Here is a 27,955-nt window from a genome sequence, read left to right on the forward strand (position 1 = left end):
ATTTTTACTTTTTATTCTCTATCTCAATATGCTTACTGCTACTAACTTGCGCTACATGGTGAAACACTTTGGTAATTAACATTTGAATTTAGAGGTAAATTTAAATGAAATTCTTCACTTTACACTAACTTTCAGTTAAAGTGTTTGTTAGCGTTCTTTCTTTCCTTCATTGCGTTGTTTGCTGTAAATTATTTGGACGTATATTGGTGTCTCATGAACTTTTCCCCAACTCTTAATTAAACTTAACTCCTAGCATGGCAACAATAACAAAAGCAAATGTCGTCAATAGACTAGCCGTAGACGCCAGCGCACCATTAACTAGTTCAGCTGTATTACAACCGTCACCTTCACAAATTTTGCAGTTGCTCTCATCGCTGGTGTCACATGTCAGTTCCGACTCGCAACCACGTTCAATGGATTCCGAACGCTTGATTACACAACGATCATTGCTCTTATATACTGGACAGATTTGCAAGGAATTTGGATTCGCCGCACAATTATCATCACTGACCGAAGTACAAATATGGCATTTGAGTCGATTGCTGGGGAAGACCTGTGCGTATATATCGAAAAGAGAAATAAATTAAATAAATGTCCATAAGAAATTATGAAAAAATTCAAACCTCACCTCATTGTTACATTTGTCGCCTTCACAGATGGCGCAAGTGCCATTTGCTTGGCAAGAGCTCTGTTCAGCTTCGGACAGTTTGCTCAAACAGCCGCGTCGAGTATAGCCTTCTAAAAATATTCAAGAAAAAAGTAAATATTTATAATAAAAATTGCTTTCTTTATACCCGCCAATTATGTAATACAAACCTGTGCTCAAGTAGGTGATACATTGATTCTCAAATAAGGCACACGTCTCTGTGCCTGTGTATGTCGTTGGATCTTGTGCGCATGCTGGTGTAAGTGCCGAATTACATGACAAACATTCGCCACCTGAGGTGGGCAATATCGAAATGTCATTACAGTTCTCATCCTTGCAGGTATAAAGTTTATTCTGCGCCGCCCACTCTTCCAAATCGCTACTATTCTGCGAACTAGCGCAACCCATCAGTTCAACGTTTCCATTCTCGTATTTTGCAAAACAATAATCGCTCTGTTGGTATGTTTCACAATACTGTGCCGTCGAAGTGGTGCACGATGAATCATTGCAAACGTGACAACTGAGACGATCCGCAGGGAAGACAAAGTTATTGCAATCGGTTGTATTGCAGCTGGCGCATTCACTTCCGGTCTCGTTGGCGCGACATACATAACGGTGATTTACCTCTTTGTCATCCAAACACGAGCGTATAACTTGTGAGTCCTTCATTGCCACCATACATTCTTTTTGGCAAGCTCGTTTAGTGAAAACAGCATTTTCCGGATTGGTGGTACACAATGGATCCTTTTCGGATGTACAGAAATTGCACTGTACGTAATCTGTGGTATTCCAGGCATCGTTACATTCATTCGACTTGCAGGTGAAACACAAGTTGGGATTCTCGCGACAATACCGCTGCTCGTATAATTCAACTTCGTCATGACAGCCACGACGCTTAATCGCACCATCGGTTGTGAATACTGTAACACAGTCCTGTGCCGAGTACCCACTACAATTATATGCTGGTCCCAATGAGTACAAGCAGTCGTCGTCCACACAAGTGTGGCATCTCAATGGCAATTGCTGCCACATACCATGTACGCCATCATCCTCCTCACGATTCACCAGATCGATGACATTGCAAGCGCTGCCTTCGCATGAAGTGCAATCTCTATCGTTGGTGTCACATAACACATCGGAGCTGCAGCCTCGTATAGTGATATTGCCACTAAGCGCGGCTCTGCATTTCTCTGTAGTTGTAACATATGGACACGCTAGTAAGCTTGTGGGATTCGATTCGCAGTTTGAGTCATCCTCACTAGTGCAGGTATAGCACTGCAGACGATCGGCGGGGAATACCTGTATGAAGAGATGCATATCGTTAAAACTTAATATATGTTAATTGTTCTCTATATGTTAATATGTTAATCTGTTCAGAAAACAAGCACAAGTATATGTCGATTTATGTTGTTTTGGCTCTGAAGTTCACTTCCCACATTTCCTGGCAATTGCAATGAAATTCACTCGAAAGTAAATTACAGAAGCTGCGTAATTTTGTGGATCAAAAATTAAGCTTATTTTCCAAGTGTAACTGTTCAACTCTTATGAGTTATTACTGTGTTTATCGGTAATGCAACTCACTTCTGGAAAGTTATTTCTTCCCTCAGAAATAAAAATTGAAAACTCCGCACCTCACTTAAACTCACCGTGACCCGAGTAACTTACATAAATCTACATCATTTCATGAAACGTATCTCAGGTTACGCGAAAGTCATAACGAAACCCCGCTCAACTCAGTGTTATGTTATGTTATCTTATGTTATGTTAAGTTCGAAACACAACTATCAGAATTATGGAACTTTTAAAACGAATTAGGGTAAATTTCACATCTGTAGCTCGACCGAGGCGCACTCTTTTTTATTTAATTTTAAAAATAAGATTTTTCCAAATTTTTCGAGTGGCAAACTAATTTCCTTCACTGAACTGAGATGACGTGAGTTATGGTGAATTGAGGTGGGGAATGCCATTTGAGTCGTCCGATCTTTTAAAAAAGAATTCAACTCAAAAATTAATTCATATTACTCAACGAAAAATTAACAAGAAAAGAATATAAAAAATAATAATATATAAAGCTTTTTTTAATGAAAAATATATAATAAATCAAATAAAAAAATTATTATTTTTATCCAAACAATAAGAACTCTTTTTTATGATTTAATCATTATTTCAGAGCAATAAAGCATGACTTGAAAAAGGAAAGTTTTTAAATCGTAAAAAATTGATAAGGAGCAACAAAAACCATGCACATGCATATATAGTATGCATAATTGAAGCTGTTCTACGATTTTTGGAAGCTTTAGATTTTGTTAAAAATAATAATTATTTTCGGTCTCCGGATCATTCCGGTAACTTAACGCCGTGTTTCATGACAATGTTGATTAGTCCGCTTTACATACCTCACGATTACAACCATCTCCAGTACAAAGGGTGCAGTTCGCATCATTGCCCAACACACAGTCGACAAACAATGAGGTAGATAAGTCCGTCAAACAGCCACGAATTGTAGAGCCATCTGCGTGGAATAAGCCATTTATTCCGTTATTACACATATTTTCAATTTAGTATATCGTTCTCTCTTACCTTCGCTGACCAATTTGGTGTAGCAGCTGGTATATGGATATTGATTGCAGGTGCTGAATGTGCTAACCTCTAACGCATTGGTCGCACAGGTGGAATCCGTGTTCGAATCACAAACAGCACACTTTTGCGTGGTGGGTAAGTCATCCAAAGAATTGCAACCGTCTCCCTCACACACATGAATACGCTTTGTTCCAATGATCGTTTCCAAGTCTTGAATGCCGAACGAACTCAGACAACCCATTTGGTTGATGCTGTTGGTCTCATCATACCAAATGTAACACTTTTCTTCACTTTTGTAGAGTGGACATATGTTCAGTTCCGGCTCGTCACAATTACTGCCGTCGCACTGATAACAGCTAAGTCGACTTTCAGGCAAAATTTCATTGTTACATTTACTGCCTGTGCAGCTCTTACAATTTGCATCTTTATCAGCGGCGCAAGTTGCTTGATCGGCGGCTTCTTTGTCGTCCAAACAGGTACGTATGAGCTCGTAGGCAGGATCAGTGCTACCATCCGAAGGATATAATGCAGTCATGCAACTACCTTGACATAGGCGAGTTTTGTGCGCAGAGCTCTCTGCATTCAATAAACAAGAGATGTTGTTGTTCGTGTCACAGTAAATGCATTCAGTGTACTGTGATTTCGCAGTTGCGTTATTGCAGTCATTCGATTTACAATTTAGACAATCATTTGAATTACTATTACAGTAGTTGGAATATTCTTCCCAAACAACATCGCTGCAGCCGCGTCTCACCACTATGTCGTTCTGGAATACTGTGACACAGTCCTGTTCATTGTTATACTCACAGACGAGCGACTGAACAGTGCTTGAGGAGTTGCATGTATCAGACGTGCATGAGAGACAAGTCAGTGGCAGATCTTGCCATTTGCCATAGTTATCATCATTCTGACGCTCCAAATCGATGGTATTACAACCGTTGCCCTCACATTGCACACAAGACTTTGAGTCGGTGGAACTACATTGTAGGCTCGAGTTGCAGCCACGATACGTAACACCATTAGTATAGGCCGTAACGCATTTGTCACCATTCACATACAGTGGACAGACGCTCTCACTATCTGGGTTGGATGTGCATGACGAGTTCGTAGAGGAATCGCAAATGTGACATGACAGACGACTTTCAGGATACACTTTTTGGTTGCAATAGTTGCCCACACAGGCCTCGCAATTCGTTGCGGTGCCATTCAGACAACTTGCAAATTCATCATCGTACAGACTTGAGAGGCAGCCACGTTCGGTAGCGCCACTTGACAAAACACGCGAGTAACATTGCGTATAGGGTGTGACCGCACATGTAGTTGCGGCTGTGACCTGGGTCGGATTTGTAGCGCATGCGGTGTCCGTGCGTGAACTACAAATCGTGCAGACTTGTGATGTTGGTATCGCATCGAAAGTGTTGCAATTATTGCCTTCGCAGAAGTATAAACGTTTCTGCTGCAACAGATAATCAGCCTCAGCATTGGTGAACTCACTGCGACAACCCATGGCGACAAGACTTCTCTGCTCATCGAATTGTATGTAACACCTGTCGCCTTCACGATAATTAGTGCAATTCGACGATTGCGGATCTTGACAATCATCACCGCTACATACATTACAGCTGAGTCGTGTCGATGGCACTAACTGCGTATTGCAGTCGGCTTCATCACAAGCCTGGCAAAGTGCATTTGAGCCAGCAATACACGCTTCGCGGTCATCCAAATCCATGTCGTCGAGGCACGAACGTGACAGGGCATAGGCGGGATTAACTTCGTCATATTTGGGGTACAGCGCCGTCATGCAATGCGTGTTACATTTACGCTGTTTTGTTAAACCCGCGAGATTTTGGACACAATCGCTATTGGAATCCGAGTCGCAGTAGTAACAATCAATATAATTCTCTAATTGGGTAGCGTTATTACAACCATTTGAGTTACAAAGCAAACAGTTCTCAGGATTGGCACTGCAATGTTCCCTATTCACTTCTTCAACCGTATCACTACAGCCGCGCTGAATAACATTACCCGCTGTATTGAAGACAGTCATACAGCTTTGGTATGCATAGCCGGTGCAAACACGGTAGATGCTCATAGTTGAGCACTCGTCTTCGCCCTCACACGTGCGGCATGTAAGGGGCACATCCTGCCATCTACCCGGCTGACCTTGCGCTTGAATATTTTCCAAGTTGATGGTGTTACAGCCACTTGTGCTACAAACACTACAGGTGCTTTTGTTGCTTTCGTCGTCACACGTCATGTTCGATGAACAGCCACGTGTCGTAGTACCGTTATTCCAATTGGTAACACAACTATCCGTTGCGCTGTAAATGGGACAAACTTGATTGCTATTCGGGTTGCTGGTGCAGGTTGTGTCAGTATCGGAGCTGCACTGTTGACATTTCAGGCGATCCGAAGGGAAAACGTCGATCGCATTACAATTATCACCACTACAGGTGTCACACAGTGTATCGTTACCAGTTAAGCAAGCGTAGAAAATGTCAGTGGTCAAGCTGGAGAGACAGCCACGTGTGGTATATCCATCTGTGGGTAGAAAAAAAATACCTCGATTAGCACCAAACACTTACACATTTACAAACAATCGAAAATACTTACTCGCATTGACGCGAGTATAGCAATTGGTATACGGCAGCGTTGTACACCGTTCTGTACTATTCACCAGGTTAGGGTTGGTAGCACAGCGTGTGTCTGTCGCCGAATCACATGTCGAACAGGTCTTAGCAGTCGGTATTGTCTCTGGTCCATTGCAGGCGTCTCCATCGCACAGCAAAAACTTTTTCCCTTTAACCAAGAGCGGTACGATATCCGGCTCGAATTCACTACGACAACCCATGCTTACCACAGAGTTCTCATCGTCGAAACTAATATAACATTGATCGTTAGGATGGTAAGAAGTACATTCGGATACGGCGTAGTCAGTACAGTCGCTATCCACGCATTTGTAACATTTTTGTCTGTCCGCGGGGAAAGTTGCACTATTGCAAAGAGGTCCTGTGCATGCTGTACACAATTCATTCTCACCCGCCAGACACTTTTCACGATCCGCCAATTCCATGTCGTCTAGGCAGGTACGTGTCAGTTCGTAGGACGAATTGTCTGCGCTACTACGTGGATATAGAGCAATTGCGCAGTAATTTTGACATTTGCGTGTTTTGGTACCTTCACCAACGAAATTCACAGCGCATGTACTGTTATCAATTGAATCGCATGAGTAGCATTCAACATACTGATCCAAACTGGTGGCGTTATTGCAGCTGTTCGATTTGCAGCCGATACATGAATTACTATCACAGTAATCTTCATACGCCGTAAGGACATCGTCGCTGCAACCGCGTGCCACCACCGAACCATTAGTAGCGAAAACAGTTTCACAGTTCTGCAGGTTGTTGTTCTCACACTTATTTAGCGAACCGAGTGAGGAGTTGCATTCGCCTGAGTCGCAAGTGTAGCAACTTAAAGGCAAGTCCTGCCATTTACCTGGGTCGCCAATACTCGTATCTTCTAACTTGGTTAAGTCAACGGTATTACAGTTATCTTCGCCAGTACAATGACGGCAGTACTGCCTATTCGTTACGTCGCATTGAAATTCGGAGCTGCAGCCACGGTATGTAATGCCTTGAACCAATTTGACGGTACAAAATTCGTCAGTGTCGTAGAATGGACATGCTGAACTGGCTGCGGGAGAGCTTTCACAAGTGGCATCTGCTGCAGAGTTGCAGCGATGACAGCGGCGGCGATCGGCAGGATAAACCTGTGTGGTTCAGAAATATGAAAACTTCAAAAAAATGCGCATTTAAAACAGAAAAAATATCTAAGAATAACAGGCTTAATAAACAATATAATTGTATTTTTAATTCTTGCGCTTAGGTTGTGTATTTTTTCATTTTTCATATTTAAATAAAATTGTTTTATAGAATTAATTTTTTTGTTCAAGATTTTTGGAAGACAAAATTTTACATCGTCGTTTTTCTTATTTATTTTTTAATAATAACTTAGACAATGTTCACTAATTTCTGCAAGTTTCAAAACCTTCTGAGTTATATTCAAATACGTACAGCTGTTAGAAACACTGCTTTAGCGAAACGAATCAGTGAATCAGTCAAATGGGATCTCAAGTCGTCGCAACAAATATAAAAAATGGTTTTCCAAAAGTTTTTAACAAAAAAATTTAATTTTGGTCTCGAATAATATTTTTTTTAAGTATATTTTATCCTAAATATTTAAAAATGTTTATAAAGATGTTGAAAAGAACCAAAGATATTTCGGTTCAAAACAACTCTATAAAAAAATTTCAGCGTTGAATAAATCTCAAATTTATTAAATTTTTTGACCCGCTGTATTGTATAATCAAACATACGAATAGAATAATGTAGAAAATAGAATTTTTACCGACAATGTTCAAAATACTTCGATCACTTGATATAGAATGGCTCTCCTACGGAGAGCTTCCTTTCTGAACTGCTTGTTGAAAAGCCAGAGCATAAAATATAATATCGAGACCATGTCGTACTTGCGTAAAAGTATTGTACTCAAAAATTCTTGTTGACCTTTGTTACGATTAGTTTACTAAATTTCTTTCTTACCTCACCATTGCACAGATCACTCGTACAAGTCTCACAGCTGGTTGAGTTGCTATTTAAACAAGTAGTCAGCACTGTATCACTGAGTGAGGTCGCACATCCGCGTCGAGTGGTTCCATCTGGAAAGAGAGCAAACATTTATTGTTTACATCAACTTCACTTGCCACAGTGAACTCTTTTCTACTCCATACTTGTAAGAACCTGCGTGTAGCATTCTACACGTGGCAGTGTTGCACATTTCGTCACTGTTGCTACATTTGACGGAACACTGGCACATTCCTCATCGTCTTCCGAATCACATTGGACACATGTATTTGCAGTAGGAAGATTATCAAAACTATTACAGTTGTCACCTCCATCGCACAACAGCAACAAAAGTATATTTTTCTCCACGAATGAAGTTTCCAACTCGCTCATACATCCCATACGCTTTACATCGCCTACACCGTCGAATAAGACGAAACACTGATCGGCGGCCTTGTATGCACTACATTCCGCTGTTTCGGGTGTTACGCACTCATCATCCTCACATATGTAGCACGAAAGTCTTGCCTCTGGCAATTTTGCCGTATTACAAGCACTACCTTGACATGCAACACATTGCTCACTACCTGCCTGGCATACGACCTGATCCGCGGCATCTTTATCGTCCAGACAAGTTCTCGTCAACTCAAATACATCCGATCCATTAATTTGGGGACGCAGCGCGGTCATACAATACTTATTGCACTGACGGCGTGTAATGACAGATTCCAGATTTGACACACAGTTGGAATTAGTTTCTGAATCACAGTAGATGCAATCGACATAGTCCGATAATGCGCTCGCTGTATTACAGCCGTTAGAGTTACAATTATGACATTTAGTGGAGTTGGCATCGCAGTATTCACCGAATGCGGCCTCTACAGCAGTGCTGCACCCACGTTTTACAACGCTGTCATCTTCACCGAATACCGTCATACAATAGTCATCATTTTGTGGGCATGTAGCATCACTTGGCGTGCCAGCGCAATCACTTTGGCTATCGCAAGCTTTGCAAGTTAATGGTAGCTCCTGCCAAACACCAGGGTTTCCATCGCTTTTTCGCTTAAGATTGACAGAGTTGCAATCGTTGGTAACGCAGGTCTGACAATTACCAGAATTGCAGGCAACTTCCGAGCTGCAACCGCGTATGGTGACGCCACTATTATCCAAAATGGATACACACTGCTCAGAAGCACTGTACTTCAAGCAGATCTCTGAATTGGCTGGGACATTCTCGCAGGTGGCAGAGCTGGTCGAATTACATTGATGGCAGGACAGACGATTTGCGGGGTAAACCTAATCAAAGAAAGAATCGGTTAAGAGGATGATTTACTCATAGTTGTTCAAATAGAGTAGAGCTTAGTTCATTTATGAAAATTATAATTTATTTATTGATTGCTAACTTAAAAGATGACTCTACTTACCTCCGTGTTGCAGTTTGCGCCTACACAAGCCAAACATTTTGTCGAATTGGTGCCTGAAAGGCAGTCGTAGAAGTCTTCACCCTCTATGCTTGACAAGCAACCGCGTTCCGTGTGGCCACCTTAAAAAGTATATGCAGAAGAAAAATATGCTGATATATGGTGGTCTCCAGAAGATGTATCATCTTTCCAATACTCACCATCCAATACACGTGAATAACATTGTGTGTATGGTGTCTTTGCGCATGTCGTAACCGATTGAATCGAGCTGGGCGCAGTTGCACAAGCAGCATCCGTTGCCGAACTGCAAATGGCGCATACTTGTGAGCTAGGCACAGAATCAATGGTGTTGCAATTTTCCCCCTCACAGAGCCACAACAATTTCGCCACTACCAAGGCCTTCGCCTCAGCTGGATCATACTTGCTCTGGCAACCCAGTTCCACAATCGAACCCTGCTCGTCGTATTGTACGAAACAGCGATCTCCTTCACTGCTAGCGCGGCAAGTTTTCGGCTGTGCATCCTGGCACTCATCGCCCACACATTGATAACAAGAGATGCGCGTACCAACCGTGTCCACATTACATTTCTCACTGCTACAAGCTTTACAATTTGCATCATTACCCGCTGCACATATTTCCCTATCGTCCAAATCCATGTCGTCCAGACAAGTACGTATTAGCTCACGCACCGGGGTCGCATCGGAGGTACGGTTGTACAAAGCAGTTACACAACTTGTAAGACATTTACGAGTTTGCGTAATGGCGTTAACATTCGTGAGACAGTTCTCATTTTCTTGCGCATCACAAAAGATGCAATCAATATAGGCTGATTCCGAGGTGGCCACATTGCAACCATTTGATTTACACCCATAGCAGTTGTTGCTATCATCATCACAAGCTTCATCTGCCGCATCACTGCAGCTACGCAGAACTACCGAGCCGTTAGAGCTATCAAACACCGTTGTACAAGTTTGAAGGTTATTATTCTCACATTTCTTAACCTTTCCTAAACTGACGCTACACTCCTCACTGCTGTCGCAGTGATAACAGTTGAGTGGTAAGTCTTGGAAATAGCCAGGATTGCCAATCGCTTCGTCTTTAAATATGGCGCTATTGCAATTGTTGTCCTCGCATGTACGACAAGTCTTACTGGTGGAATTTGCGTCACATTGAATTTCACTACCACACCCACGATAGACAACGCCATCACTCAATTTGCTTACACAGTAATCGTTCTCATCATATATTGGGCACACCGATTCGGCCTGGGGTTCAGTTTCGCAAGTTGAGTCAACGGTAGAGTTACAACGGTGACAAAGTTGACGACTGCTGGGATAGACATTCTTGTTGCAGTCGCTTTCTGTACAGATACGGCAGAGTTCGCCATAAGTGCCTTCGTGACAGGAGAGAAACTCTGTGTTGTTCAATGTGCTGATGCAGCCGCGGATGGTATGGCCATCTATGGTATTAAAACAAATATATTGTAAATTTAATAACAAATTATTGAGCTGTGATTAAAAGAGCAAATGTAGTCGGGTTGAGAAGGAATACATAAAATACAAATAGAGCGCAGGAAAATTTGGGGATAGGACCATCCAAAAATTACAAATAACATCGCTTACATATTATTTTAAAAGCAACAGATATTCCCGATAAAAGTTTCGAAATAATTAAAAAGTAATGATTAATTGAAGGCAATGCCTTAAGAGATCACAGAGGGACTTTTATCTTCTTTTGCTTTTTCTCGAAACCACATTTTTCATAGCGAATAGCATGAGAACTGAAGCAGTTTGACATAAAACTTGGTACAGATCTTCCGAGACGCATTCTGGACTGTGTATTTAAAATAAATCATTACACAGTCTGTTTAAAACTGCTTGTGTATAAAAATATGAACTTACTTATTTCATATGAAAATTGTGAAAGAAATGTCCTAATAAAACTGCTTTGCGCGGAGGCATTTAACTTTATTTTTTATTTTTTTGTAATATAATATAGGGTGATTCAAGAGTGATGCGGATCTTTGACAGCAATTATTTATGATACATTTTTTTGGGATCTAATACTTTGGCAAACTTAGTCATGGGGTGATACTCAGTTGAACAGTACGTAAAAGTGATCCAAATGTTTTCTGGAAATGGCCGTTCTGCAAAAAGTTCATTTTGTGCATTGCGTAATTTTATCAGTCAATCTAAGGCACATTATCAGCTAAACGGTAACGTTAACAATCAAAAGTGCCGCTTTTGGAGTACTGAAAATCCACATCTCGTTCATGAAACAACTATACACTCACAATAAGTTACTGTTTGGTGTAGTTTTAGAGCTCTCGAAGGCATCGCCTCTTACTTTTTCACAAATTTTTCCGGTAACGCTGTTACGGTGAACGGTAAATGTTCTCGTGACAAGATAACGAACTTTTTATGACCTGAATTAATATAGATCGAATAGGCTTGGACAATATGTGGTTTTAACAACACGATGTCACTTGCCACACAGCATATGCAATATTAGTCCTAATAACTGCCCTTAGGCCAGCAAAGTTGAGTTAACTTCTGAAAGTGTAGCTCACTTGCTTTGAAACGTCTGCAATGGCATGCAATTTTGACCATTTAATACAATTATAACCGTAGCTATGATTATAATTGAAATTAACTGTAGCATAGAGTAAACTGCATTTAAAGATCGGTGGGAAAAGTTTTTCAGACCTGATTGTCTCTTAGCTATAAAAACAGAGTTTGATACATTGGTAATTTTTGATGATAATGGCGACTACAAGTAACGGGTGATTTTTTAGCTATTATCTTTTTAAACAGTTGGTTTAAAAAGCTGACGAACGTTTCGTGTTTTGTTTCACTGTCAAACATCTTCAGTTTGGTCTATAATTTAACCATGAATCGTCTTACAAACGAACAACGCTTGCAAATAATTGAATTTTATTATAAACATGCGTGTTCTGTTAAGAAAGTTTATCGCGCGCTTCTTCCTTTTTTTGGTCAGTTTAATCGACCCACTGAAGCGGCTATTCGAGCTATTGTGACTAAATTTAGAACAAAATTTACATTATTGGACATCAAACCACCAACACCAGCTGTATCAGCCGGTGTTAACGATGACCATCAATTATCGATTCGTCGCCGTTCGCAGCAATTGGAAAATCGTGCGATATAACGCCTTTAAATTACTTTTTGTGGGGCTATGTTAAAGCTCATGTCTATTCAGACAAGCCTGCATCAGTTAACGCATTGGAAGAAAATATTAAAGCATTTATATGTGAGATACCGGCCGAAACATTGGAAAGAGTATGTCAAAATTGGACTAAGCGGATGGACTATTTGAAGCGCAGTCGCGGTCAACATTTGCATGAAATAATCTTCAAACATTAAATTATATGGACTGTACTATCGATTTGAATAAAAATTTCATGAATTTTTCTGAATTTTACGTGTTTTTTTTAACTTTCCTATAGCTCTTAAAAAGTCACCCTTTATATCTGCCTGAACTATACACTAGTCTACTAGAATAGTCGTGAAGCCTAAATTTATGGTTTATTTTGTAATGAGTTCACGAATGAAGAATACCCCCCACAAACCCGTCCGTTCAGTTGTCATCGATCGGACTTGGTTTCAAATGTCATAATCTCACCCTTAAATGCGCGATGTTAAAAAGAGTACTATCGGAATCGACGCGCGCGTTTAATGATTAAATTTTTTTTATGATTTTCAAGCATCCGCATTCCGAACTAAGCTGAACAACAACAATAATAATAGTAACATGTCCCTCTGTATTTTCTTACTAATTTCAAAATTTAATTTCTCATCTCACAAATCGACTTCGCAATTCTCCCAACATGTCAACATATCTTAAAACATATTACATTATAATTCCTTACCTTCGTTGATGCGCGTGAAACAGTCGGTGTGCGGATTGATTTGGCATCTCGTTTGCGCTGTGAGTGCTGTAGGATTGATGGCGCAGTCAACATTCGTAGCCGAATTGCACACATAACACATGTGCGCTTCCGGCAAATTACTATAAGTGTTACAATCGTCACCATCGCATAGGAAATAGTGTAAGATATCATTGTAAATCACAGTATCTGACACACTGCTTTTACAGCCCATACGTATAGCGCTATGTGTTTCAGGGTCAAAGTACATGTAGCACCGATCACTTGTCGAATAAGCAACACATGAACGGGACACAGGCTCATCACAGTCATCGCCATCACAATGGAGGCACGTCAAACGACCCTCGGCTGGCACCACTGCCGTATTACACTTATCACCATCGGTACATTTAACACAATTGTTTCCCTCAGTGCATGTTGAACGATCATCAAATTCTAGATCCTCAAAGCAGGTACGCGCCAATTCCAACACTTCCGAATTCGATTTGCTTTCGTACAATGCAGTTACACAACCTTCAATACATTTGCGTGTGGTCGTAATAGCACTCACGTTTGTGACGCACTCAGCATTAATGGAGGCATCACAGTACACGCATTGCTGTGTTGATTTGACCTCAGTGATATTATTGCACCCATTCGATTTGCAATTGAAGCACAATTCTGGATTTGCAGTGCAATGTGTTTGGTATTCGCTGTCGAGATTCGAGTCACATCCGCGCGCCACCACTATACCGTCTGTGCTGAATACTGTCACACAATCTTGATAGATATCACCTTCACATTTGCGTAATTTGCGATCCTCCAGACATTCCTCTCCTGTACAATTATAACAATTCAATGGCAGATCTTGAAAAATGCCATACAATTCCGTCGATCTCTTCTCAACATTCGCCTTATTGCAGCCAGATGTTGTACAGATTTCGCAACTTCTTGATGTTGAATTGCAACTGAGCTCACTATAGCAACCACGACGGGTCACACCCGACTCATAGACAGATACACACGCATCGTTCGCCAAGTAGGTGGGGCAAATAGAGAGCGCGGATGGCGAACTGCTGCAATTGCTATCCGTTGAAGAATCGCAACGTTGACATTGTAGACGATTAGCGGGAATTGTCTAGAGAAATAAAGGGAAAATTAACGAAATTAGAACATATCGTTAAAGTGAATAGATAAAATGCCGTTAGTTTTTTTACTTTTTTAACAAGGATATCCCTTAACATTATAACAATTAGTTTTATAAGTCTTACTGCAAAGGTTTAACTGTCTACAAACAACTGAATTGTACATACTATAACGTACGAAAGTAGAACAAATGGCAGCCTTGCTTCAATCGCTTGAAGCGCTTCAAGTTTCGAATAGCCCAATGCCCTATCTGACATCGCTCCGACATTTCGTTTTCAGGCGTGGCTTTTTCTGTTGCCCATTATTTTGGCGCCATTCGAAGCTACAATTGGCCGTAGAAGTTTTCGAAGTAAAACAAACAATGCCAAATCAGCGAAGCACCCCAGTATCTGTAGACCTGAACTGCATTTACAAGTAGAGAGAAACTATTTTCAAAATCGGTATTTAGTAAAAAAGTATACGCAGAGAGTTGCGCTTAATTCATTCTAAATAGTGAAATGAATAATCACTTTTAGCTTAGTGGCCACATTCACTGAAAAGGCAAACAAATTCAACGCGTTCTGGAAGACCTGTGCTTCCAGCAGAACTGAGCAACAAATCAAACTGACCAAGAAAGCTGCCATATTTTAAAGGAAGTGGGGTGGAAAATTATCTCAAGAATTGATTATCAACATTGATCTCAAATTTTGCGATTTGATGCCAAGGGAAGCCTCAGTACTCCTTAAAAACTGCGGTCAAATAAACTGTTTTTAAAATCGAAAAAAGTTGATTAGCAGCTAATTAATAATTTTTTGAACAAACTGAAAAAGTGTGTCTTTGGTTGGTAAACACTTCTGCATTTTACATTTAAGGTTCATATAAAAAATTACAATCTACAAGATGAGATGATAGGAGATGGTAAGAAAAAGTGATCGGACGTTATTGACAAAGGATTTGGTTGAAATCAATGTATTTAATTTCTGCTTAGATTTCTCATTTCTCTATCTCTCTAATTTCTGCTATTAATTCCCATCATGTGTTTTCATATTTATGTGTCTCCATATTCCTATAGTTATCTCTGAGTTTATTTCAATTTTATTTATAAATACATAGTTAGTTTTAAGTTTGCTTTGCATTAAAAATATTTGATTTGGAATTTTGTAACTTCCAACAATTGGCGTATTGTGAAAGACTAAAAGGTCTTACAGATACAGCTTCAAGTTTATTAATACATTTCTAAAATTAAATTATGGAGCATTACAGTTGGGATTTTAGAGTTTCTGTTTAAAGCCTCAAGCAAGCCAAGCAAATCAGGAAGCATTAGTATCTATGCATAGTAGTCAGCCCTACGAAAATTTAGCTCCACCTCATACAATTTTTTGTTTTGGCCACAAACTTTTTTAATTTACTTGAATTTTTTTTGTTATCTATTCAATCATTTCATATTTTCCTTCAAAAATCATGAAACTCCATGAACACTCGTTTTGTATGAAGCGCTATAAAAAATATTATAAAATATCAACCTATGCGATACAGTAAGTAAAAAAATTGGTGTCCATACAATTCGATACGCTCCAATGCCAATAGTTGTATGTGTTCTCAATACATCTGTACCAAATGGACAAACATAAAATTGGACAAAGCTTTTTTGCTAACTCACCTTAACACGTACGAGTTTTTCGAAATCGATGGTGCCCAGTAAAACTGTCTGCTTACAATTTCTGTGAAACAATTTAATCCTCAAACTGCATTTTTTATGAACTTTAATTATACCTGCTTTTAGTAAGAATCAAAAATGCTCACTTGGGTAGGTGGTAGAAGGTTAAAATGTAGTCAGAAAATTGCTGTTTACATTTTATTATAGGAATTGGGGGACAATAATTATGTTTGAAGTCGTTTTATTCACAATATTTCCGATAAACTATTCGCCCTTTCGCCCAAAATATTAACACTCCGTAAAAAGACCTCAGGTCCTCTGGACTAGTACAATCTTTGGCAAAGTTAATTCTGTAGACATTGTCCTTTATAATTATGGTTGCGTAAAATTTTTGTAAAATTGTGAGGCTGCACCCATTATTTGCACCGTAGTGGTCCTTATCTTGAATATATGGAACTATTACTACCTTCAGAGACGTAAAGTAAAGCAATGTTGTGGAACAACATTTTAAAACCCTAACTCCTACCTGGTGAGTCTTTCTAATCCTCTTTATAAAGAAATTGTTTGAAAGATAATTAAAACAAGCAGTAGAGTGCGTTCTATTGCTTGTCTACTTGTATACTATACTGCAGCCGTCTAGTCAGTGTCAAGTATGACTGATGTCGGTTGACATTTGCAAAAATTATAAATTTGTTTTAAAATGGCTAATAGCTAACTTTGTTCGAAGCCGTCATATCTGACATAAGATCTGGCATATCTACTGATGCTAGCAGTGCAGTCCGTAATAAAGGTGCGTGCATGTTTATTATCAAGTAGGGATGAATAGTTGCAAAATTTTTTTTTCTAATTTTACCTTGAATTTTTATATGTTTTGTACTTATGAATTGAATTATCACTGTACACAATTTTTTTTTATAAAAATTAATGAATTTCATTTTTACTTCTTTTGTATGATTTTTTGGAAAAATATTTATAGATTTTTATCTAACACAATTTTTTAAAGTTGTGGGACATAATCTCAAATTTATCATATATCTCATGTATTTTTTACATACTTTTTTTTTTTGGTCACGCTTTTCTAAGGAACGTATCTACCGTGCAAAAAACGAGTTGGGTGTAATTTGATTATTTTGTCTTTCCTTCAGCATCAAAATACCTTTGGGATGATACATAAATCTTTATTCCTTCGAAATATAGCTTAACCAGAAGAAGATATAAGGAAAATATGTTTGCGTATTCATATTTAGATAGGATATATGTACATAAATACTTATTACATTACTCACCCCTACGTTGCAGCTGCTGTCGCTGCATACGTTGCAATTCGCATCCAGACCGTTCAAGCAATTGTAAAACTCGTCGCCCTCCAATTCGAAGAGACAGCCACGTTCCGTTGTTCCATTGGCGAGACTAACACGCTCATAGCATTTCGTGTATGGCACAGTACTACAACGCACCGTCCGACCGGCAGATTGTGGTTGCGTGGCACACCTGACATCCTCCGATGAGTTGCAATCAGTGCATTCGTTTGGTTGTGACAAATTTTCATATCCATTACAATTCGACGTCGAACACACGTACAACGTCTTGTTTCTGATCAAGTCAGCAATTTCCGTTTCATTGCCTAAGTCCGAGGCACAGCCCATGCCTATAAAATCATAGTTCTCGTCGAGGCGTATGTAACATTGTGCACTCTCACTCTCATCGGCACATTCTTTCACAGATGGATCATCACAATCGTCGCCAGCACAATGGTAACATTGAAAATCGGAGGCAGCAACTGAAATTTGTTCGCAATCGCAAATAATAATGCCGATTAGGAAATAAATCAATAAACTGTTGTAAATTGTATCAGTCAACTAACTGGGTTTATAACTATGTACTTATATGTACACATGTGTGCGTGTAATTAACAATGTTACGGTAATCCTTATCATTCGAAAGCAATCAAGTACGTGTAAGATTAAGTGAAGTTATATGTATGTATGTATTACAGATATAGTTGAAAGCGCCAAATGATAAGAAACTTTTGTAATCGAGCTTACTCGTTTATACATATGTACGCATGTATGAATGAAGGTATGGAATTGGTAATTTGTACTTTGTACTTTTGCACGGGGATTCCCATAGTCTATGCATTCATTGCTTGCTCGTACTCTAACACACATACAAGTACAATAATCAAATGGTTAAGGTCTACTAAAATCGATTTGTCAATGACTGCATAGAAACAGGGGTTCGCTGAAAATTCAAGAGAGCATCACTTTAAAATATTCACCAAATTATACACAGAATAGAACAAAATAAAGACCCAGTTCCCTCAATAATATAGTGGGTTGGGTTTAACGTCGTTAAGTCACTCCATTCGGGAAGCAAGTGTGGCACTACAAAAATGATATAAGTCTTTGGACCATATTCTGAGCCTATGCAGGTGAATACGCACTTTAATAAACGGTACCTTCCGTATTTTACCGGGCACTTCATTCAGAAGTAGCAACATTTCTCGTTCTTTACGTACTGCCGCCGAAGAATAAATCGGATTCCGGCGAGCCCGAAAAAGCAGTTGGTACGACGAGGAATGTCATGCTGCCGCCAAAAGTAAAGATGCCGCCTATAGAGCCACGCTGCGTTCGGGCGCAACGCGAGCCATGGAGATCGCTACAGAGAGCTAAGAGCTAGGAAGAGAGACGTATTATCCGACAGAAGAAACGAGAGGCCGAAATACGTGAGTGCGAGGAGCTTGAGATGCTGGCCAATAGGAACAACGCCCGAAAATTTTACCAGAAAATTTAACGGCTTACAGAAGGTTTCAAGACCGGAACGTTTTCCTGTAATAACAAAGTCGGCATCCAGGGCATTCTGAAACTATGGAGGGAACACTTCTCGAACCTATTAAATTGTGATGATTGTGTTTGTCTGCGCATGTCGCAGAGAATGTGAAGATCCCGATACCCCAATCGTTGACGACGGAGTTGTCGTTCCGCTACCCGACCATGACGAGGTGAGAATAGCGATAACGCGTCTAAAGAACAACAAAGCCGCGGACGCCGACGGACTGCCGGCTGAGCTATTCAAACATGGCGGCGAGGAGCTGGTAAGGTGCATGCAAAATATCGTCGGATGAAAGCATGCCTGCCGATTGGAACTTAAGCGTGCTCTGCCCAATCCATAAGAAGGACGATCCTACAATCTGTGCCAATTACCGCGGGATTAGTCTTCTAAATAAGGCTGAATCCCACCGTCAACCAACTGATTGGACCTGATCTGTGTGGCTTTAGTCCTGGAAAGTCTACCATTGACCAAATATTCACAATTCGCTAAATCTTGGAAAACACCCATGAAAGGAGAATCGACACACACCATCTTTTTGTCGACTTCTAAACTGCATTTGACAGTACGAAAAGGAGTTACCTGTATGCCGCGATGTCTGAATTTGGTATCCCCGCAAAACTAATACGGCTATGCAAGATGACGTTGCGCAACACCAGCAGCGCCGTCAGAATTGGGAAGGACCTCTCCAAATCGTTTGATACCAAACGAGGTTTCAGACAGGGTGACTGTCGTGTCGTGTGACTTCTTTAACCTGATGTTGGAGATGATCGTACGAGCCACAGAACTTAATCGCTCAGGCACAATTTTTTATAAGAGTGTACAATTGTTGGCGTATACCGATGATATTGACATCATCGACCTTAACAATCGCGCTGTTAGTTCTGCCTTCTCCTAACTGGATAAAGAGGCAAAGCGAATGGGTCTGGTGGTGAACAAGAACAAAACGAAGTACCTCCTGTCATCAAACAAACAGTCGGCGTACTCGCATATCGGCACCCACGTCTCTGTTGACAGTTATAGTTTCGAGGTTTCGACTTCGTATACTTAGGAACCAGCATTAACACCAATAACAATTTCAGCCTTAAAATCCAACGTAAAATCTCTCTTGCCAACAAGTGCTACTTTGGACTTAGTAAGCAACTGAGTAGTAAAGTCCTCTTTCGACGAACAAAACTAACACTCTACAAGACTCTCATCAATGCCCGTTCTAACGTGTGGTGCAGAAGCGTGGCGATGACAACATCCGATGAAGCGACGCTTGGAGTGTTTGAGAGAAAGATTCTGCGCAGCGAATAAAGATCCAACGGCTACGTTGGTTGGGTCATGTCATCCGAATGGATACAAACGCTCCGGCTCTAAAAGTATTCGATGCGGTACCAGATGGTGGTAGTAGAGGAAGAGGAAGGCCTCCTCTGCGTTGGAAAGATCAGGTGGAGAAGGACTTGGCTTCACTTGGTGTGTCCAATTGGCGCCGGTTAGCACGAGAAAGAAACGACTGGCGCGCTTTATTAAACTCGGCCAAAGTCGTATAAGCGGTTGTCGCGCCAATTAAGAAGAAGAGAAGACTTCATTCAGAATTGACTGTTCTAAGGCTGACATTTATATATCATATAATGTCATAATTGGCATGACACATAAATATTATAAAAAAATATATTTCTACAATTTTATATCAATCATACAATAATACTGAGAACTACTTATGCTAGTAAACCATCGGCGATTATTAACGAGTACTAATAAAATTTATGGCTCAATTCTACTAACCTTTTTATCGCAAATTTATTGCTGGCTTATCAACAATGCGAAATAGCATTTTTATTTATTTTTTCTTTTTTTATTTCGTCTGCAGTTACGAAATAATTAAGCAATAAGTACTGATTAAAAGTAAAAAAAACAAATGGATTAAAAAAAAAGGCTTGAACTGATTAATAAAAATTGGTGACGTCTAGCATATTTTTTGTACCGCCTATGGAATTGAACTTCTTTTGAAATTTTTGCTTTTTTCTTTCTTATGAAATTGTTTACGATAAGGAAATGGAATAATTCGAGAGCTTCTGACCAGAGTTCAAAAGATGAAAACGTCTGCATGAAGAGTTTATTAATGCATAACATATTTTTGAGATTTTATGCAGGAATGACCACCAGCTGTTGGTTCACGCAAAAAAATCGAATTTTTCATTGGAAAAAATTTGCATTTGTTTTTTGGAATAGTAAATTAAGAATTTTAAAGTGGCTTTGCTCGATATTTTAATTTTTTGACTTTTGTATATGTTCGCGTATATATGTCAACACCTGACCGCCTTAAAATTGCATAGCTTCTATTTTGAAATTCGGAGAAGATGTTTTACATTAAGTAGCTTAAAACGCACGAGTTTTTAGAGTGAAAGGTTAAGTATGGATCCAGACTTATTAGGCTTATGGGCTTCTATTTCACCAAAATAAAAAAAACTAACTCTAAGGTGCTACTACCCCTCAGGGGGCAAAGAAACCAAATTAAAAACAATTGTATGTGTTTTATTAAATATAAGCCTGTACTTTCTTATATCTACAAATTTTTGTATTAAACACAAGAATTCAAAGGCATCTAAAAGAGGATTATTTCTCACGTGAGTATCCAACACCGTAGGTAAAAAAAAAAAACAATTAAAACAAGTAAAGAGGTGCTAAGTTTGGTCCAGAACGAAATTTATTTGCTGTGCACATATAAAAAGTGATCGTGGTTTTATCCGATATCAGTAATATTTAAACCGGATCTAAATGAGGTACCAAGATTGGGCGAGTTGCGCAAAAGTTGGCGTAGCACCGCCCATTTTTCAAAACTTTACTTGTGCCATATTTCCGTTGTTGGCTTCATCATAGCTACCAAATTTGAGTAATTTTGCTTTATTTATAACAGAAATATCACTTTTTCTTTTTAAAAAATACCGTTATATGAAAGGTGGATGTGGGTATTCACCGATTTCGCCCATTTTAAATATCAAACTTCCGTGGGCAAAGATTAACCAACTTCCATTGAAATATATTATATTGATTTTTGTTCGAGTTGTTATGAGCACGGATGGATGGACGGACAGACTTTTGTATATACATACATATATTTCAATTTCAATCTCCATGTTTTGTTATTGAATAGTTCCACAGTAAATGTTTAAAAGAAAGTATAAAAAACGCTTTTTTATGGAATTTGCTATCTTATTTTTCCTACAAATTAAATTAATAATCACAGAAAACACTTCAAGATTCATTAAACTCGGTAGATTAACTGCTCGCAATTAAAAAAAATGGCATTTAGAGAAAAACGTTTGTTAAGCTAGTTTAATTTTTTTCATATTTTTTTTCGATCACAATTTTGACTTTCAAGTTACTCAATAATCATTTTTTAAGGCAAATTTCTATACTCTAAGGAGGCGGTACCACAACAATTTTTTTTTTTTGAAATTTTCAAATGAGCGTATATTTTTCTTCAAATAACACAAATTTGCTGTACTGAAATATTTTAGAACTAAAATAAACGTTATTTGATAGGTCGGCGTGGTTATTGTCCAATTCCTTTCATTTATAATACCAACCCACCTGCATGAGCCAAGGAAAATAAATCACCATTATTAATGCAGATATCGAGGACAATGGGACTAGAACTACAACAACAACAACAACCAGCTTAATCGTTTTCTCTCACCATTCTAAAAATTTCTGTGTATATGCACATAGTTGTATATGTACCTATGTATGCCTATATGTACCTCGACTAGGATGGCCTTAATTTTTATGGGGAAAGAAACGTATTAATTTTTGCGAAACCTCCTCTGGAAACCGAAGGCTATCAAAACAGCTAATAAATATGAAATTTTAGGCCGATCAGAAATGATAAAAAGATTTCGACTCTAGTTTGAAAAATACTGAAAGATCAGAATTTTCTGGAAATTAAGATAGTAAAGTATGCGCTTATTTATATTTGTTTGCGAATCGAGCTGTCATTGTGGCGATGAATTAGATTCTTAAGTTTAAAAAATAATAATTTTTTTTTAGACATTTATTTTTTTAAAGACATTTTAAATGGTTTTTCTTCTCCTTTAACATTTTTTGAGAGTTAATTCAAAACTTTTTCGAATGTGGAGTATATTTTGAGGCATACCTTTTCACAATTTGCCGTAAACTTTGCTGCCCTTCACATTTTTATGTTTGAATAAATTTATCTCTACGTTCAGCGGAGCCGTTAACAAATTTTATTTTGTGAACAATTTCTTGAACCTTTGATTCATCATAGACCATCAAGATCATTTTCGAAAAAACTCTTTGAAAGTATCGAATGATTAAAAAAGTTCAAAGTATGCGACATAATGAAATCTGGCAATTATTTATTGATATAATAATTGATATACTTTCAATTGTATATGCTTGCATGGCTCAAAATATACCACATGTTGTATACAGTTGGTATTTTCTCTAATTTATTTCCCCATCGTTCTGGTCATCCTACATTTAACATTAATAATTTTTCTTTCGTTTTTTTACACAAATCAATACTTTAATTTTCGGTTTAAAAGTGTTAAGTGTAATTTTAAGTTTTGATGTATTTTGTATAAAATTGAATACATTTTCTCATACGGTTTTTTACGTTATATTTTGTTTTATTGTAATAAACCCATAATTGTACTCGGTTAATACGTCTCGGCACGTACATATAAATCCTTTGTTGTCCTTAAAACTAAATAACTGGACTTATAAAATTTGTCACTTTTTGGATTTAAGTTATTTTCATATATTTTTCAATATTACACACAATGCTTAAATGCAACGCTTTTCCGCACACTTAGCTAAACCATAGGGAATTTTTTATATTATTTTACTTTAATTCCAAGCATTTGCATACCAAATTCTCTATTGGCACAATATAGCACTAAACCTATTAAAAGGTATCCAATTTTTATATCCCGTTTTAACATTTTGCTAGTTCTTCACGACGCACATTTAGTCACGTCCGAAAATTTTCGGCCAACTAATTTGGCCATTTATTGGTCAGTGGCTTTTATAGATTCCCATCGTCAGTTATATCAACTGCTGATCGCGAAATGTGTGAACTTTATTATTGCTTTACAATACAATATTTACGGCCCATGATATCAATAGGGGAAAAAATAAAACATTGGCATGTACGTAGATTAGTTTCTAAGATTAGTTGTAGTTTACCTCACCAATAGCCAATAGATTTTATGCGTGCGTAGTATGTATGTAGGTATGTATGTATGTGAATGTGTAAAATCGTAATATCGATGGCTAAACGTTATCTAAATTTGGAATTTCATTGCAATTCTTATCGCTAATTCTACCAGCACTAATAAACGAGTAATACATAGGTATCTCGACATTTCGGTTATCCGCATTTCTTTGCAACACATGACTCCAAAATGCAATAAAATATGGTTTGCGCAAACATTTCGCCCCTTTTGTCTTTTTCAACTTTGTGCACATAACGGTGGCTTATAACAGAATAATGGATTTGAGATATCAACATATTTATACCAAAATATACGGAATATAGCGAGAAACTGTGCTTTCATTGTCTGTCCGTCCACAGACACGTAATTTGCAGAATTACAAAAAATCAGTAACCGATAAGGAAAATGTGCACACATTTTTTAAAAATGGTGAAATCGAACAATGGAGGTCGTCACCATCCATATAACGAATTTTCGAAATTTCAATAAATTATTAACTGGTAAAATAAAAACATATTCTAGTTTTGTCTCAGAATGGCTTACGAGTACTTTAAACATTCTTGGCAATGGGCGTGGTGGTATCAACTTCCAAGCAAATGTTATAGCCTCTAAATTCATTTTATCAAACTCAACGTAATTTAGTACTAAATATACTTTTTCGCTTATCCTCAAATATTATTAACAGTTAAAATTATTGGCAAAATGTTAGGAATTTCAAGCAACCCAGCTAACCCAACCTAAGGAATTTCTACATGGCACATTAAGAAAATAATAGTGGCTAGGAAGAATTGTAGGGAATACGAATACGAAAGTAAATTAAATCGAACTCGTGGCAGACGTAGCTTCTACTAGCGTTTTATTGTCGTTCATCCGTCTGCATTGAGCTATAGGTTAGGCTAGACTACATTGGGCTAGGTTCACTTGGACGGTGATATCATTTCGCAAAGAAGGGAAAAAGAAAAAAGGGCCTTTACCCTTGAACTATAAAGATCAGAAATTAATGTTTCCTAAAGAGAAAATTTCGCAAACGACTAATGTCCAATACTGATAACTCCTCACTTGAATCTTAACCGCGCGAAAACAAAGCAGTTGAGGAATATAGTTCCTGCAAAAGGGACTAGAACTTATGTTGAAGCTCATAGCATAAATACCCATCGGATAGTGTCCGATTAAGACTTCCATCACTAACCAAAATTGTGGCCTGATAGCCTTGGAAAGTCCCTCCGATTCCCACGATCAGAAGGACCTCACGTAGAAATGGACGATTCCAAGATGTTTCAACAATCGAGCAAATCGTCTTCGTTGCAAACGTACAATCGTGGTATGAATCGAGATGTTTTTCAATTGTTGAGAATCGATTGATTTTTATGTTATGTTATTTATACTAATTGAGATAATTACTGGGTAAACGGACTAAGGAAAAGTTATGGAAAATATCGTTTCTGTGTTTAAATAATATTCGTAATATTAAAAGACGTCATTTAAGTTCCGATTTATGAAAGGAAAAATAAAAAAAAATCATAGAAGATAATTATTTCATCACAATTATTTTATTTATTATTTGCAATTATTATGGGTCACAAGCCACTACGAGAATTTGGCCGACTATTGGTTAATACGTTACTTTAACTTTAGCACGACTTTCGCCAGCTAAAACCAACTAAAACTGACCTCACTCGGTTTGCATGCCAGTGTGCTGCTCGCGGATTTGAGACATATCCCACTTATCCAGACGTGTTGTTTTTGGCAAAAAAATCTCACACAAGAAACGATGTGTGAGCAGGGTGTTATAGTGATGCAAGAGACAATTTTTGTACTTCTACAAATCCGGACGTTTCTGGCGGATTTCTTCGCGCGAATTGCGCATAACTTGCAGGTAATATTCCTCATTGACCGTTTTACCCAGTGGCAAGAACTCATGATGCACAAAGCCCCTGCAATCGAAGAAAACGGTAAGCAAAACTTTTACATTCGACCGAACTTGGCGCGCTTTTTTCGGCCTTGGTTCGTGCTGCAGCTTCCATTGAGATGATTGAGCTTTGGTTTCCACGTCATAACCATAAACCCACGATTCGTCACCAGTTATGACTCTCTGGAGTAAATTTGGGTCGTCGCGGACAGAGTCCAAAATCTCATTAGCAATGTTCATGCGATGCTGTTTTTGGTCGAAATTGACCAGTTTTGGTACGAATTTTGAATCGAATGGCATGAGCCAATCGATATGTCTAGGCTTTCTTCTCTAACGGTGATTCGACGATTGGCCAATACCATTTTCTTCACTTCATCAATTTTTTCGTCTCTAGTTGAAGTGCTCAATGGCCGACCTCGTCGGCACAAAAAAATCGAAATTCGAATATACGTAACCTGCGGAAATTCAAAATTCGCAATACTTTTTGAACACACCTCGTACATATAACTCTTGAGAGAATGTCGCCCATTCTAGGTGTCAACGGTAAATTAAAAAACACAAAAAATTATACGCCTACCTCAATAAAAAATATACATAGAAAAATTGGTCAAACTGGATATGAGCCTAAGTTTATTGAAAACTGGTGCTTGATAGACATGTGGCGCTATAGTATGTAGATAGAGATACGCTATCTCTTCACCTTAGAAAATTTCGTCAGAGATTGAAAAGTAAATCATAGAATTGGAGTGAATTTTCAACTATCATCAGTAGATTCAAGGAAACATTTTCCATGTACTCGTGTTAATTGATGTGTATCCCTTCTTACTTAGAAGCGAAAGCAAAGTAACTAATACCTCAATTCATCGTTACCTTTGCTACAACATATCCGTTCTAAATACCATGTTTCAAACATCGGTAATCTTGAGCCGACTTAAACACTGCCCTCTATATATGTTTATTCTTAATTAAATTTTAAAAGCGGGGAAGCGCCCTTTGTTGTTGTGAAAAGGTGCGAGATCAGCATGACTCACTATCACTTGATAACTGTTTACGCTGGCTGGTGACGCTTATGAATTGTCATAGTTTAATAGTGCTATGCTTTACACAATGTCACATTTATCAATTTCCGTTTGTATTCGTGAAATCCACTGATCATTATTAATGGCCATATCTATAGCTCTAATACATAAATAAAATATGGACAGGAAAAATCATTAGCAGTTATCTATCAGTCGACGTTTGTCGTCAGAAATGTCAAAAATGGCAAGGGGGGTCCTAGGTTTCGAAACCCCCAACAATTGTATACCCATAAAGGATGTCACCTTTCATCATGGAAACCACTGAAAGCAAAAAAATAAAAAAAAAACAATATAAGAAATAATGGAGAAAATTGAAATGGAGCAACCATACATACATACATACCATACATAGTGTTGGAAAGCAACTTGAAATTAATGGCTGTATTAAAAAACAACTCAGACTTACGATTTCTGAAACACAAGGTGTTGAAACCCATCATCGAATAGGCATTCTATATACCACCCTTATATCCGTTATTCGCAGTGTAAAGGATAGATTTTTAATACAAAAAAATATTCCTTGGCTGTCGAATTTTTTCCGAGAATACCTCGAGTTTTGGTTTCCATATAGTGCAACACCCAATTTAGAAAAAGTTTATATTGATGTGAAGAGGAGTTTGAGAAAGTTTAGAAACAATTAAAGCTCTGCTGTAAAATAATTGCAATATGAAGTCCGAGGCAAGGCTAAAAACAGTTTTCAAAGTCATTGAACTACATAGATACGCTGCCCAATATATACAATTTATTAACAAATCTAGCAACTGTTCCCATAACAACTAGCAGGAATGAAAGAAAAAGTGTGTGAGACTCGAAATTAATTTGAAGATGGAATTTCATTAATTCCTGTTATTGAATGTGATTGTTCCACGATTCCTTTAAAGTCCAGACCGCAACAAACGATAGCATATCCATATTTTAACCAGCTTTGAAAGCTTTATTTTTATTATTTATTTAGTGTATTTTGAATCTTCATTA

General features: G+C 38.3%; 2 protein-coding genes across 7 annotated transcripts in view; one reads left to right on the forward strand and one right to left on the reverse strand.

The window, feature by feature from the left end:
* LOC129246343 (G surface protein, allelic form 168) lies at positions 1 to 27,070 on the reverse strand. The gene is made up of 13 exons (XM_054885072.1): positions 27,006 to 27,070; positions 17,225 to 17,774; positions 13,160 to 14,294; positions 9,470 to 10,729; positions 9,273 to 9,391; positions 8,016 to 9,144; positions 7,828 to 7,943; positions 5,840 to 6,995; positions 3,227 to 5,767; positions 3,043 to 3,158; positions 817 to 1,945; positions 629 to 738; positions 1 to 553 (listed from the first exon to the last, which is right to left on the reverse strand). The coding sequence occupies exons 1-13, from the start codon at positions 27,068 to 27,070 to the stop codon at positions 233 to 235; spliced, it is 9,747 nt and encodes a 3,248-aa protein (XP_054741047.1). The 3' UTR covers positions 1 to 232.
* The window catches only part of LOC129245416 (uncharacterized), a 221,507-nt gene that overhangs the window by 137,142 nt on the left and 56,410 nt on the right, over positions 1 to 27,955 (forward strand). The window lies entirely within an intron of this gene.

The sequence above is a fragment of the Anastrepha obliqua genome, chromosome 4 (assembly GCF_027943255.1).
Source record: "Anastrepha obliqua isolate idAnaObli1 chromosome 4, idAnaObli1_1.0, whole genome shotgun sequence".
Taxonomy (NCBI): Eukaryota; Metazoa; Arthropoda; class Insecta; order Diptera; family Tephritidae; genus Anastrepha; species Anastrepha obliqua.